This window comes from Tupaia chinensis, unplaced genomic scaffold (genome assembly GCF_000334495.1).
Source record: "Tupaia chinensis unplaced genomic scaffold, TupChi_1.0 Scaffold138517_1, whole genome shotgun sequence".
NCBI lineage: Eukaryota > Metazoa > Chordata > Mammalia > Scandentia > Tupaiidae > Tupaia > Tupaia belangeri.
Genome location: NW_006198412.1, coordinates 2327126 through 2342949, shown reverse-complemented (window position 1 = coordinate 2342949; position 15824 = coordinate 2327126). Strand labels below are relative to the sequence as shown.

General features: G+C 37.5%; 1 protein-coding gene across 1 annotated transcript in view; it reads right to left on the bottom strand.

The window, feature by feature from the left end:
- MAN1A2 (mannosidase alpha class 1A member 2) overlaps positions 1-15824 on the bottom strand; it is a 203289-nt gene that overhangs the window by 125467 nt on the left and 61998 nt on the right. Inside the window, exons 4-5 of the mRNA XM_006161400.3 lie at positions 6046-6164; positions 1346-1426 (exon numbers count right to left, since the gene is read on the bottom strand). Of these exons, the coding sequence (XP_006161462.1) occupies positions 1346-1426; positions 6046-6164 (200 nt within the window). The remainder of the gene's footprint in view (positions 1-1345; positions 1427-6045; positions 6165-15824) is intronic.

Genomic DNA, 15824 nt, shown 5'->3' with positions numbered 1-15824 from the left:
AAGGAAAAAAAAAAAAAAAGAATACCTCATAAGAGTATAAATCAGTTTTTTTCTGATTTTATTAAATGTGAACTGAAGTCTTCTTACTATAGAAATAGTTTCGTGATATAACCAAGTTACATAATACAATTTGATTGTAAAATTATACATTAAATAAGATAATGTTATTTATCTCATATTACATGTTAAATACCTGCATCTTCAAACATATTTATTCTAAAAAATATAGCAGCACAAGTGTAGTCCACTCTTTATACATACAGGCCACACATAGATAAAAATTTTAAATATTAAAATATACAATCATGTAAATAAGACAAATGGAAATGTTTGTTTTGTAATATCACAGACATGGGGATGGCTTCCCAAAGATTAAAACCTAGAAGCCGTAACAATGACAAATATATCTGTAAAATGACTACTGTAGAGATAACTGCAAAAAGAATAAATGAACTAAAAACAATCCTAAAGAAATATACCTTTACTATACATGTGACAAAAGATAAATTGTCTTAAAATTATAAAGAGCTGCTAAAATTATGTAGACCGACACACCTATTCAGAGACAGAGAGGTAAAGCAGTTTCACAAAAAAAAGAAATAATAATAATAATTTATAACCTCTTCCTTTAGTTTCTCTTTCTCCTCCTCTCCAATCCCATCCTTTAACTTACCTGAGCAGTAAAAAGGAATTTCCCATACTCATTTCCCTCATCATTCTAGATCTCAAGTGTGTCCAGGCATAGCAAACCAAGACTCTCAGAAAAGAGAATTGAGAATAGCAGTGTTTCTAAAATATTTATTTGTAGCAATAAATTGCATTTAATTTCTAATAGGAATTTTTAATAATTAATTTTTGTTCCTGGGTTGCCCATCTCTATTAATATTTCCTGATTTGTTCCTTACTTTTGGTCTTGTTAGTTTCTTTCCAACCTTTCCTTGGACTATCCAATTAACTACAGTAGAAAACCCTGGAGAAAAATCACTCTTCTAAAAGAGGATTTTTAGAAATTTAGGATTTTGAGGAATTTATGTGTTACTGAGATCTCAAAATGGAAAAATCATTTTCTCAAGGAACAGTTCTACATGAAGCATACAGTTCTTTCAGGAAACCTTTAGATTAATTCAATATTACTCAATGAGAAAAATACTATGATGCTAGAAGAATGTTTCACTGTATAAAATTCCCTTCATAATCCCTCCCCCAAAACAAATAACATATAAGGACCCAACATGAGAAAAATACTATGATGCTAGAAGAATGTTTCACTGTATAAAATTCCCTTCATAATCCCTCCCCCAAAACAAATAACATATAAGGACCCAACATGCTCAACTTTGCTCACCTCCTCTCCTGAAAGGTAATATGCAGCAAGTAGGCCTCCAATAAATCGAATATTGACTTCAAACACAGAAACCTCTGAATTCTGTGAAAACATATTGAATATATTCATAAATACATAATAGTGAAAATAAAACTTCATTTGTAGGTTAAAGTGCTGGACTCCTACATGGCCAACGACAATTCGAGTCTCAGACACAGGGGGCTTGAAAATCATGCCAGAAGCACATGTGACATACACAAAATCCTGAGAGGAGAATGGAGAAGGTATTTCAATGTGGCCATCCCTCCTTAAGAGTGATTTCTCACTTTTTTCCTCTCTGTCTCTCTCACATATACCACCCTATGACAAAAACCTTAAAAAAAAAAAAAAAAAAGCCTCATTTGTTTCTCTCACCCTGCAGAAATATTTTTCCTTTTGTTATCCTCATTGCTCATGCAACTGTAATCTCACCTCCCATTTATAAATGTTACTGAAATGCCTTTTTTACTGTCACCACAGCTTTGTAACTGCCAACACCAGTGGGCTTTTTTCATGTACCTTACATAGTACTGTGAGAGTATCAAGACATTTAGTATTGTTGAATACTACCCCTTCCTCATGAAAAGCCTCCACTTACTGAGTTCTGGACCTTGAATTCTGGAATAGCACTCTCTACTGATGATCCCTTTTCTTTTGTTCCAATCATTCATTATATAATTTATACTTCTTTCTCTACACATTCTAACATGGGGTGGGGGGGAATAAAACTGGTGGGCCAGTGGGTGGTATAGAGGTTAAGGTGGCTGGATCCCAAATGGCCAACTATGCAGTTGGAGTCCCAGAAATGGCGACCTGAGAATCATGATGGCCACATGTGCATACATACTCAGAAACCTGAGAAAAGGGAGGAGAAGGGATTGCAGCATGGCCATCTCCTCTAGAGGGTGATTTCTCACTTTTGTTCTCTGTCTCTGGCAAGTACACACACCCTATAGCAGGAAAAAAATAAAAAGAAAAAAATACAAGTGGTAGAGAACATGAACAAAGAATCTACAGAATCCATACAATTTACTAATATTTTTAAATTAATAATTTTTAATAAAAATTAAAAGGGAAAATGTATTATTATGAAGTCTTTCCACAGAATATACCATTCGATATGTGTATAGAACACAACTATATTTCTCCAATATACAACTTTCACGATATAATGTAAATTTTCAGTAACAAAGGTATCATCTCATCCCAATCTTAAAAGCAAAGTGCTCAATATAACTTAATAATTCCCAGTATAAAGCATATTGCACAGCACATAGTAGATAATCACTACATCATGGGAAAGTGTAGGTTCTTCATTCGTGGAGAGGGACCTCTATCACTCACCAAAACTGTAATGATAATGTCTTAACCAGTTTCCCTTTTTTCATCCTTACTTTCCTCCCTACTCACTATTCAGCAACCGATAGTTAGGGTGAGTCTTTTAAGTCTTCTGTCAGTTTAAGGCACTATTCTGTCTAAGCCCTTAAAAAGGCTTCTTTGTTACACTGAAAAATAGGTAAAAGGACTGGACATGCTCAGATCCTCTACAACCTTGCTGACATCTTTCCTACTAATCTTTAGACTCCTTTTACCATACAGGCCTACTTCCTCTTCACAAAACTGCCAAATGAAACTCTGGTGTCAGTCTTTACATTTGTTAGTCCTTGTCTGGATGTTTTCCCTTTATGTAGCTGAATGAATCACTTTGTAACTTCCTGCAAGACTCTGAATAAACATTACTTTATCAGAAATTTCTTCTAACCATCCAATATAAAATAGTAATCCCATCACTAATACCCCTTTGCCTTGCATTATTACCCCAATTAACGTTATCACCTGATTACTACGTAATAAGATGGTAATACAGTATTTTTTAACTGTAAAATTCAAAACTTCTTTCACTGGAAAGAAAAAAGATATAAGAAGTGCTAGAGAGAAAGGAGGGAAAAATGAGGGAGAGGCATTATTAAAAGGAGTAATGACTAAGAGTCTTCTAAAATTAATGAAAACATTAATCCTCAGAGTAATGAAACACAAGTTCTTTAAAGAATAATTCACATATAAATACATGAAAATGGAATTATAAAACAAAGTGAAAAAGAAAATATAAAAACAAGGAAAAAAATAGACTACTGTTATGGTTTGGATAATGGTTTGTCCCTCAAAGGTTCATGTTTTGGAATTTGGTCTTACTGTGGGAAGTAGGGGCAGGTGGTGGGGGCTAGGTATCTCTCAAAGGTTCACATGTGGGAAACTGGTTGTACTGTAAAAGCATTAAGTGAAAACTTAAGTCTCTTCACCGTGCCCAGGATGGGGCCTTTGGGTGTTATAAAATTATTAGGGTGGAGTCTTCACGATTGAGTTCTCTTGTACATATAAAGAGAGGAAATGAGGCAGGTAGAGCCCACATGGACAGAGAACAGAACAAGCAGTACATATGGACTGATGTTCTACTCAAGATCTTGCCCTCTGCCATGTTGTAGCCTTACTAGACTTCCAAATTGCAAACTGAGTAAACCTCTATTTCTTTATAAATCACCCAGACAGGTATTTCTGTTAACAACACAAAAGAAACTAAGAATTATCTTCTAATGGTTAGACTAAAAGTACACTTCTCAATGGCTTAAAAGAAGCAGAAAAGGGACTAGAAGTTAGCGTAATGGCTATATCACTGGACTCCCATGTAGTCGACCGCAGTTCGCGTCCTGGACCCAGTGGCTTAAAACTCACGCCAGGCGCGTGTGCTTGTGTGCCCAAGATCCCAAGAGAAGAATGGAGAAGGGATTGAGGCGTTGCCATTCCCCCTGGGGGGTGATTTCTCACTTTCTGTCTCTCTGTCTGTCTCTGTCTGTCTGGTGAGCGCACACGCCCTATGGAAAATACTATACCATTTTAAATAAGGAACTTGAGCATCTATGGATTTTGGTATCTTTAGGGAGCTGGGGAGAGTCCTAGAAGCAATTATCTACAGACACCAAGGGATGACTGTATATTAAAACTTCAAAAGTAATTCCAAAATGAATGAAAATGCACAGTATAAAAGGCAAGCTAGTAGAGAGAAGGAGAAATGAAGTAGTCCAAAATAATGAAGAAAGTAAAGGATACTACATTCAAAAATAATAGTAAGCACAAACATGGAAGATGATAATGAATATGACAAAACAGTCCACCCATCTTTTAGGTGAAGACTGGTAATAATTTAAATAATTGTGATTTTTACTGAGCACTTAATATATACCAGTTTATCTCAAATAATATTCATAATATTACAACAGAATAGCAATTATATAAAAGGTTTAGAAAAAATAAGAAGCTGTCCCAGTCACACAACTAAAATACAGCTCTGCTGGGCTTCGAACTTAAGCACTAGAAGGATGGGCACTGGCCTCATTATGAAGGCCCATCAAAGCTGTGCCAAATCATTTACACCTTTTTAAAAAGTGGCAAAACACACATTATTTATAAAATAGTTTATGGTTTCCTTATATTTCTAGTTCATTGCTTTTTGTCCCTATTAATACATTTAACACATTACCTCAAATGAGAAGGGCAAGTAAAAGTAAAAGGAAGATGGTGAGAAAGGGTGTGTATTTTATGCAAAAATTAAATAACAATTGCTAATCTTAAGAAGAGAAAGAGGCCTTAGTATTAGGCCTTCTTTAAGCTGCTAGCATATCATTCCAAACCATTATGATGAGTATCTTGAGCCATTCAGGCTGTTATAACAAAACACCATAAACTGGGTAGCTTATAAACAACAGAAATTTCTTTCTCACAGTTCTGGAAGCTAGGAAGTCCAACATGCCACAGATTTGTTGTCTGTTAAGGGCCTACTTTATGGTTTGCAAAAGGTGCCATGAGCTTATCCTCCTATGGTGAGAAGGAGCAAGGCAGCTCTCTATGGTCTATTTTATTTATTTATTTTTCTTTTTAGAGATTTTTGCTACAGGGCGCATGTGCTCGCCAGAAAGAGAGAGAGACAGAATACCACAATCCCTCCTACTCCAGTCTTCTCTTGGGATTTTGGGCAAGCATGAGGGCACACAAGCACCTGGCATTTTAAGCTGACAGGTCTGGGTTTCAAGCCACAGTTGATCATGTGGGAGTCCAGTGACGTAACCATTACACCACCTTTGGTCCCCCTCTATGGTCTATTTTATAAGGGTATTATTACCATTCAAAAGTTCTCTCCCTTCATGACTGTTACCTTCCAAAGGCTCCACCCACTAATACCATCACATTAATGATTTGGTTTTAACATATAAATTTTAGGAGGATACAAGCCTTCATTTCTAGTAGTTTTTATTTTTCTTTCTTTCTTTCTTTTTAAATTTGCTATACGGCATGTGCCCTTTCCAGAGAGAGAAAGAGGGGTAAAGTGAGAAGTCACACCTCAGGAAAGATAGCCATGACACAATCCCTTCTCCTCCATACTCTAAGGATTTTGAGGCAAACATGCATACGTGCCCAGTCTTTTTTCAAGCCATTAGGTCCAGCACTTGAACTGCAGTTGTCTATACAGGATCGAGCCTCCTTAACCATCGTGTCACCAGCTGACTCTAGAGACAAACCTTCAAACCATAGCAACTGAAATAGCAATAGCCACCACTTGGTGTCTGTTAAGGGCCTACTTTCTGATTCACATAGCCAATTTAAGATATTTATCAACTGTGTATACTCACCACACTAAAATCAAGGTTGTCTTCAATCCATCTTTGCCCATCTATGAATTCAGCATGAAGTCCCATTATATAAAGGGTATCCAAAGCATCTACTATGGTAGCACCCATTTGTGAACTTCCTGTATTTGGGAGGAAAAAAAAAAAAAAACTATCATTAAAAAGATCCCCTTCATTTAGATCTATTTCATTTTTTTATATATAAAAAGTAAATTAAGCCAGTTGTAATGGCACAGTGGTAACACAAAACTCCACAATTCTAAGGCTATATGGAAAGGTCCTGATTTTGTCCTGTGCATGCAGAGCACATGCACATGCCCATGATCCTAACTGGCTGAGGCTGGGAGTGGATCATGGCATGAAAAATCCTTTGGGAGGGTACTATGTTCCTCCATTACTTTCTCGAAAGAAAGAAAGAAAGAAAGAAAGAAAGAAAGAAAGAAAGAAAGAAAGAAAGAAAGAGAGAAAGAGAGAAAGAGAGAAAGAAAGAAACTAATTTTTTTAATTAAAGTAAGAGTATAAAGACCAAAGAGAATACTCAAAATTGTTCATTTTGATAATATACAGAGTTAATATATTTTACTAAAGGTGGCACATTGATAACTTACAGGAAGATAAAAGAAAACTAAAAGTATAAATAATTCTCCTTAGTTTTCTGCCTGGTTAGAATATGAGATAATTATCTATACAACTGAGATGAGTGTGTGGAGGGGATATGGGAGGAGGGAGGATGAGGCTCAATTCAAGAAAAGAACACAGTTGTTCGAAATAAGCCAAATTAGGAACCAGCAGTTAGCGTAATGGCTATGGAGGAGTCCGACCTGGTAGGGCCCCAGGATCTATTTTGAGTTTTTGACCTTTTAAGTATCACTTAAGTCGGGTCAGCATGTTGGCAAGGCCGCTGCTGTGTACCCACCTCCCCATCCCCGACCAAGGAATAAGACTTAAGTCGAATTAGCATGTCGGCAAGGCTGCTTGCTATTTGCTCTAGAAACTGTGGTAGCCTTGCCGGGAAGTGACCCACCTCTGATTCCCCAATATACTACTATAAAAGAATTACATTGCTTTCTTATACATCCTGAGTATATGATAAAATTTTTCAAGAAGTCTCCCGACCACTCCCCTTTGCTCTGACCACCTACTGTTAATTACAATGCTTTACTCCAGCGGTCATAATAGAGAGTGTAATGAAGTTACATCTAGGCAAAAAAATATACATCCTGAGTATATGATAAAATTTTTCAAGAAGTCTCCCGACCACTCCCCTTTGCTCTGACCACCTACTGTTAATTACAATGCTTTACTCCAGCGGTCATAATAGAGAGTGTAATGAAGTTACATCTAGGCAAAAAAATTTTTTGACCTTTGGAAGGCCCTTTAAGATACATTTAACATAAGCTTAAGAATAATCTTTTAGGCCGAAATGGGCCCAGGGCACTCCCGCCCTACTATGGCTAATGTTCTAACAAAATACCTAACAGTGGCACCACAGGCACAATAGAATGCCACAAACTCACCTTAAAGTTTTTCATTAACTTGTTAGTCACTTTACCGCCAGTTGAAAAGGCTGTCTCCGCCCTTACTTAGTAAACAGTAAGTTTTACCCCTTTAAGGTATATTAGGGTTCCTTGAATTAAGTTTTAGATTCCCTATACAATTATATAAGTTCCATTTTTTATTAAGATCCATAAGAACTAATATCTATACTTGAGATTTTTATTTCTCAGCACCATTCCCGGTAATTACAAGATGGTTGCTGCGCTGCATCAGCTAATAATCATCTCTGCTTGCTGGAGCCACTTTCTCAAAACTATATTCCATGAAGACCTACCTACATTTAACGAACAATTGTTGAACTGCGCTAGACTCACCCTTAATCTAACCCTGAATAGAATCTATGTTCCCTATTGTTAAAACTTTATGAGCTGATAATTGAAACATGTAGCCCCTCTCCTGTTTACTTGCATGTATCACACTTTTAATAAAAACGCATGATAATTCCTAGCAGGCGTCACTCTTCAGAGAGCAATCTCTGAGGGGTGTCTGACTCAGGACGTACATAAAAAAGCACCGAGACCTTTGTTTTCTGTTCACCTGCGCCGCCTCCAACGAGTCAACCCACCCCCGCCGAGGCTGGACCCCAGCAGGCTATGTTGCTGGATACCCTGTAGTCGACCACAGCTCGAGTTCCGGGAAAGATGTGAAAGCCCCAAGTCTTGCCAACAGCAAAAGCATCCAGGGAAGGTTCGTTCCCGTACTCAGTTCCAACTCGATATTTATGAGTAATTTATTTTGATATGTACATCTTATATTTTCCTACTTTTATTTATGCCCTGAATTATATTTATGTATGTTCATGAGGTCTGTTTTCTACATTAAAACAGTTTGTACCAAAAAAAAAAAAAAAAAAAAAGACAAGTTATAAGACAACCATGCCCTTCTGGCCCATATTCACAGAAAAGAAAAAAAAAAAAATTAAAAATAGTAATAGGGCCAGTCCTGTGGCCTAGTGGTAAGGGAGGTAGATCCTACATGGCCGATCTTTGTACAAATTCCAGACTAATAGCTTGAAAAACACACGAAGCACATGTGTGTGCATGCCATAAATCCTGACAGGATGGAAAAATGAAGCAGGAGGGACTATGGTGTAACTATACCCCATTAAGGGATGCTTTTTCCCTCTTCCTCCTCTCTCTGGTGAGTGCACATGCCCTCTGGCAATTAAAAAAATAATAATAATGAATATACAAAGCTAGAAAAACACAGTGGAAAAGAAACAGAATAATATTTAATACTAAGGGGCCAGCTGGACTCCCACATGGCCAACTACGGTTCAAGTCCTGAACCTGGAAGCTGGCTTGCTTTCTCACTTTTAGCCATCAGAAGAATGGCTCAGAAAAAATTCTCTTTCTTTCTTTCTCTCTCTCTCTTCCCCCTACTCCCTCTCCCTCCCTCTCTCCCTTTCAATTCTTAAAAAAAAAAAAACAACTTAACGATAAAAAAAAAAGGGGGGTCATACTGAATAAGGAAACCATGAAACAAAATGTAAGTAAAGAAAAATCAAAGTAAGATCTACTCATCTTTAAAAGAGAGAATCCTATTCTTTAAATAAATGTTCCAGAAAGATATGAAAAGAAGGAGGAAGGAACAAAAGAAGGAAAAGAAGGGTGGAAGAGAAGGTAGAATTCATTTGAATCTACCCTAACTGATACCAAAAGTAGATACTGCAAAAACAACAAATAGGCTAATCTTAATAAATTTAACTGTAGGGACCAGCAGTTAGCATAATGGCTATGTTGCTCGACTCCCACGTAGTCGACCGCGGTTCACATCTCGGACCCAGTGGCTTAAAACTTACACCGGGTGCGTGTGCGTGCGTGCCCAAGATCCCAAGAGGAGAATGGAAGAGAAGGGACTGCAGCATGGCCATATCCCCTGGGGGGTGATTTCTCGCTTTCTGTCTTTCTGTCTCTGTCTGTCTGGCGAGCGCACGCACCCTATAGGAAAAAACCTCTCAAAAAAAAAAAAATTAACTGTAAAAATCCTAAATAAAATAGAATCAAGACAAATCTGTAGTGTAGTAAAAGAAAAAATGACAGGGAAAAGATGAGTTCTCCTCAGTCCTATGAATGTGATCATTATTTCTGTCCTCTGAGAATGGAAATCATCCCCACAGCTTACCGTCTACATTAACACGGCTTTACTATTACATTGTCTTCAACATGAGTTCACTATTCAAGGAGACTCTTGCCCAAAAAGACAAAAGTTTCCAAAAAATGTTACTGTTCATTAAAGAAACTTTCTGAAAGATTAATCAACTTTTCAACAGGAAATATCAAATGATGATTTGTATCCCAAGACTCTAAACTCCTTGCCCGCAAATTCTCCCCTTACCAGTTCTAAACTGCTGTATCATGATCTTCACCAAATCATAAACTAGTACTCCAAACTGAAAGATACATCTTAAACTAGACTTAAAGTTTCAGTACATACCTTGACTTTGTCCTTCCCACTTAGAAAGGCTCCCAAGGCTCTGGTGAGGTAGTGGTCTCCTTACCACAATAATCATTAACAGCTTTGTCCTATCAACAGGTTTTCTTGGTGATATTTTAGGAGTTAGCATTCTGCATTATGTAGCTCATATTTTCCACCTACTATTATTTATTTTCTTCTCCCATTCCTCTCTTAGGTAGATTTTCTTGTGATGGCTAAAAGCTACACAAATTTGTTCTCACGCTGGTTGTTATTAATGTACATGCTATTTTCTTGTTCACGTGCTCCTAACAAGTACTTCAACATATCAATACATACATTTTCACACAAATAAGACAAATACTCCAACTTGCCACTTTCATAAATTGCTTGGTCTTCTTTCCTTTCTTTTATAAGAGAGAATTTTGCATAGGGCACATGCACTCACTAGAGAGACAGAGAGAGACAAAGAGACAGAAAGCAAGAAATCATCCCTCGGGGAGATGGACATATCGCAATCCTCCATTCTCCTCTTGGGATTTTGGGCATGCACTTATGTGTGCCTGGCATGAGTTTTAAGACACCAGGTTTGGAACTCAAACCACAGTTGACTATGTGGGAGTCCAGCGACAAAGCCATTACGCCATCTGCCAGTCCCCTCCTTGGGGACTTTTTTTTTTTTTCCCAGAATTATTTTAACTTTATTTATTTTAATCTGACCAAAGAGGGACAGAGTGAGAGCAAGAGAGAGAAAGTGAGAAGGCAAGCCTGCTAGGTCCAGGACTCGAACCACAGTCAGCCATGTGGGAGCCCAGCGCAGCGCCCTTAACCACCAAGCCACTGCTGGCACCCTCTCCTTGGTTTTCTTTCTATTGTACTTAATTTCTGCACATTGATCTAATCTGAAATTTTAGTTACAGATTATTAAAGAAATTCTTTCCTTTCGCTGTTCCTATCTTTCAACTTTTTATTCAGATAAAAACTTTATCAGGCCACTTAACCACCTACCTAATCCTACCTCTTCCATAACCACTTGAATGTATCTATTTTTTATTTCAATATGCTATCCAAAATAATTACCAAATTTATTTAAAAATCTTGAGTAATGTTCTTTATTCTTATTTCAATTTTTTGTAGGTAGTTATTAAGCTCTTCAGTTTTCTAGTTACTTATTTAATCCCATAAATATATATTCTTTTAAGATACTGACTACTTTGGAAGGGAAAAGTCTTCACTCACCTATTCTAAATCAGTTCTGCTTAGATCCACAGGAGAAATTTGGGCCCTGAGTTAAAAAGTTCAAGGACAAGAAGGTCAAAATTGAAATTACTGGCTATCACTATGATTTTTTACCTAGACAACTCAAGATTTCAATTGGAGAAAAAGAAGGCCTAAAACTATCCTTCAGTCAAAAAAGAAGCAAAACATGATGATGCAGAATATATGAAATGTTAATAGACCTGGTCACAGTGGTGTAAGTGGTAGAGTGAGGCATGGGAAGTTCAGGTTCACTTTCTGGATCAATCTAAACAGGCGAGGCATTGTAGTGTGTGCTTGTAGTCCTAACTAAATGGGAGGTTTGGGTAAGAGGACTGCAACCAGCCAAGACCCTGTCAAAAGTATATTTATCGCTTTATCTCATTAAAGAAAATTAATAAAAATATACTATGAGAATGTGGGAACTAACTAAAACAATTCTCAGAGAAAAATTCATAACTTTAAAAACAGGGACCAGCAGTTGGTGTAATGGCTATGTCACTGGACTCCCATGTAGTCAACTACGGTTTAACTCCCGAACCCGGTGGCTTAAACTCACACCGGGTGCATGTGCATGCATGCCCAAGATCCTGAGAGGAGAATGGAGGAGAAGGGATTGCAGCGTGGCCACCACCCCCACCCTGGGAGGGGAGATTTCTCACTTTTTGTCTCTGTCTCTCTCTGTCTTTCTGGTGAGCACAAGTGCCCTATAGCAAAAACCTTTCCAAAAAAAAAAGAGTTAAAAATGTATACTATCTCATAAGAACCAATGAAAATAACTAAATTCAACATCCTACTAAGGAAGTAACCAAAAGAACAATAAATCTGAGTAACAAAATAAAATTAGAATAGCTAAAGGTAGAAATCAGTAAGAAACTAAAAAAATTATCAAAATAAATTCAAGATGGTTTTATAAGACCTATTCAAAAATTTATCCCTAACCTAATTTTTTAAAGACAAAAAAAATTTTTAACTCAAAATAAGAAAAACAGAAAACAGGGACCAGCAGTTAGCGTAATGGCTATGTCGCTGGACTCCCATGTAGTCAACCGCGGTTCGTGTCCCGGACCTGGTGGCTTAAAACTCACACCGGGCACATGTGCATGTGTGCCCAAGATCCTGAGAGGTGAATGGAGGAGAAGGGATTGCAGCGTGGCCCTACCCCCTGGGGGGTGATTTCTCACTTTCTGTCTCTCTGTCTCTCTCTGTCTGTCTGGTGAGCGCACGCGCCCTATAGCAAAAACCTCTCCAAAAAAAAACAAACAGAAAACAGACATAAAGAAATTAAATGTTTTATTCATATTGTCACAAATTTGAAAATAAGATTGGAATTTCCTAGAAAAAATATGTATTATTTCACCTTATGAAAGAAGAAACAGAAAATTTAAACAAAGAAACCAAGAAACACAAAGGAAACTGTTAAGTTTTCCCTGATCTCTCGTCAGTCAGTCGATCTTGGGCAAGTTCCCCTGGCATGATTCAGGCTGACTAAGAATACCAACCCATGCCTAGTCATGTGGCTTCCAGGACTTCTGAGCATTGCATTACCTCCTGAGCCCTAGTCATGTGGCTTCCAGGACTTCTGAGCAGTACATTACCTCCTGAATCACTGAAGTTAGACCTGACACTAATTTTTTTACACTGTACTTCTAACTATTTATTACTATTATATAGAAATAATATTTACTTTATATATTGAATTTGTAGCTTATGAACCTTATTAAATTTGTTTATTCGGTCTAGGACTTTTTTTTGTTTGGTAAATTCCTTAGGATTCTCATGGAAAATCACGTTGACCACAAGTAAACACAGTTTTACTTCTTTACTTCCAATCTTTATTTTGCCTCAGTATATTGGATAGGATCTCCAGTACAATGTTACATAGAAGTCATAAAACAGATATCTTTGCTAAACTCACAATCTTAAGGGAAACTATCCCCTTAAGTCTTTCAAGAAAAAGTACATGGGGTATTTTTTGTATGTTTTATTTGTTTTCAAGTTCTGTTACTTTTTAAAACTCCTTTTTTAAGGTTGAAGAAATTCTCTTCTAGTCTAAGAGTTCTTTATTATCCATGCGTGTTGAATATTGTTGAATGCCTTTCCTTTATCCACTGAGATAATCATGATTTCTCCTTTCAAGTCTCTGAATATGTTGAATTATGTTAGCCTATTTTAAAGTGTTAAACCGATAATCCATTCCTATGATAAATCCCACTTAGTCATGATATAATATTCCTTTTTATACATTGCTGCATTAAACTTACTAAGATTTTTTTTTTGAGAGGTTTTTGCTATAGGGCGCGTGTGCACACCAGAAAGACAAGAAAGTCAGAAAGCGAAAATCATCCCCCCCCCCCGGGAATGGCCATGCCACAATCCCTTCTCCATTCTCCTCTCGGGATCTTGGACATGCACACACACGCGCCCAGTGTGAGTTTAAGCCACGGGGTCCGGGACTCGAACAGCTGTCAACTACATGGGAGTCCAGCAACATAGCCAATACTCTAACTGCTGGTCCCAAACTTACTAAGATTTGATTAAAGATTTTTGTCTTTCTTCGTGAGAGATATTAGTCTATAGTTTCCTTTTCTTGAAATATCTGTGTCTGGTTTTGGTATCAGGGCTTTCGTGATGCTACCAAGAAGATATAATAATTCCAAATCAATAAAGGCCTAACAAGACCACATCGAACTACATGAAGCAAAAAACCTCAAAGAAGTAATAAATAAACCAAAAATGACAGTTTGGAATTTAAATATCCTCTCTTGGTAAATGATTACTAGACAAAAAAAATTGGCTAGGATACAGAAAGCCTAGACAGTCCCATTAACCAATTGGTAAAACTTCCCAAGTAATATAACAGCATAATACACACATATAAAGGGTCATCAAAAAAGTACATGAAAAATGTGTATAATAAAAATGGATTTCAAAGTTATTTTGCACCAAAATAAACTTGCACCTTAACTCCAACTTTTTCTTTTAATTGTGAGAGGGCATTTGCTAGAAAGAGACTCAGAGAGAAATGGAGAAAACACCCCCAATGGGACATGGTTGTGGCATAATCCTCTCTCCACTTTTCCATTCTGTCAGAATTTGGGCACACATGCTCATGTGCCTAGCAAATTTTTCAGTCCACCAGGGTCAGGGCTTGAATTATGGTTAGTATATGGGGTCTGGATCCCTTAACCACCAGGCTATGTGCTGATCCTCTAAGAACTTTTTGAAGTTCCCCCCTCATCATTCTTTCCAAGCCCAAATGGAAAATGCACCATTTTCTGGGTCAGAAAACAGACTAAAACAATTTAAGAGAATTGAATTTAGCATATTCTCTGACCAGAATAATACAAAGACAAGATATCAACAACAGGAGAATTTTTAAAAGCTTTAAACATGGAAATTAAACAATTTAGTCATGGAAAATTTTAGAACATATTGCATTGAATAAAAAGGAAACTACATGGCCAGCCTGTGACCTGGTGGTTAAAGCAGTTGGATCCCACATGGTCGACTTCACAGTTTGAGTTACATATCCAGTGGCTTGAAAACCACACCAAACGTGTGTGCTGCATGCCCACAATTCCAAAAGAAATGGAGAATTGAATGTAATGTCACCATGCTCTACAGGGGGTGCTTTGTCTTTTTCCCTTTCTCTCTCTGTCTCTCCCAGGTGAGCACACATGCTTTTTGTCAAATTAAAAAATGAAAATACAACTATCAAAATCTGTGGATACAGCTAAAACAGCACTTAGCAGAAAATGTATACTACCAAATACTTACATTTGAAAAAAGGCTCTCAAATGTAATCTCAAAACAATCATATGTTTCTACCTTAAGAAACTAGAAAAGCAAGAGCAAAATTAACCCAAATCATGCAAAATGGAAGGAATAATAAAAAAACAAGCAGAAATAAAAGAACTGAAAACATAACAGAAAGTATTTAAAAGATCAATAAAATTAATAGAAATCTTTCTACCAGAACTAAGGAGAAATAAAGAGAGAAAACACAGGCCAGCTGATGGCATAGTGGTTAAAGTGCTGGACTCCCATATGGCAGACTACAGTCTGAGTCCTAGACCCAATAGCTTGAAAATCACACCAGGCATGTGAGCACAAATGCAGGAGAAGATGCCATAGCCCCTTGGGGGTGATTTCTCTCTCAAAGCCTCTGTTTCTGTCTCTCTGGCAAGTACACACACTCTATGGCAAAAAAAAAAAAAAAAAAAAAAAGTTCAAGAAAACATAAATGGATGGCAGACTACAGTCTGAGTCCTAGACCCAATAGCTTGAAAATCACACCAGGCATGTGAGCACAAATGCAGGAGAAGATGCCATAGCCCCTTGGGGGTGATTTCTCTCTCAAAGCCTCTGTTTCTGTCTCTCTGGCAAGTACACACACTCTATGGCAAAAAAAAAAAAAAAAAAAAAAAGTTCAAGAAAACATAAATGGGGGACTTGCGTGGGCCCTCCCGGGCTCAGCGCGTCCCCCGGGGACCCGCTCCAAGGCGGCGGCGGGAGGCGGGCCCTGCAGGCCCTGCGCTCCCCGGCCCCGC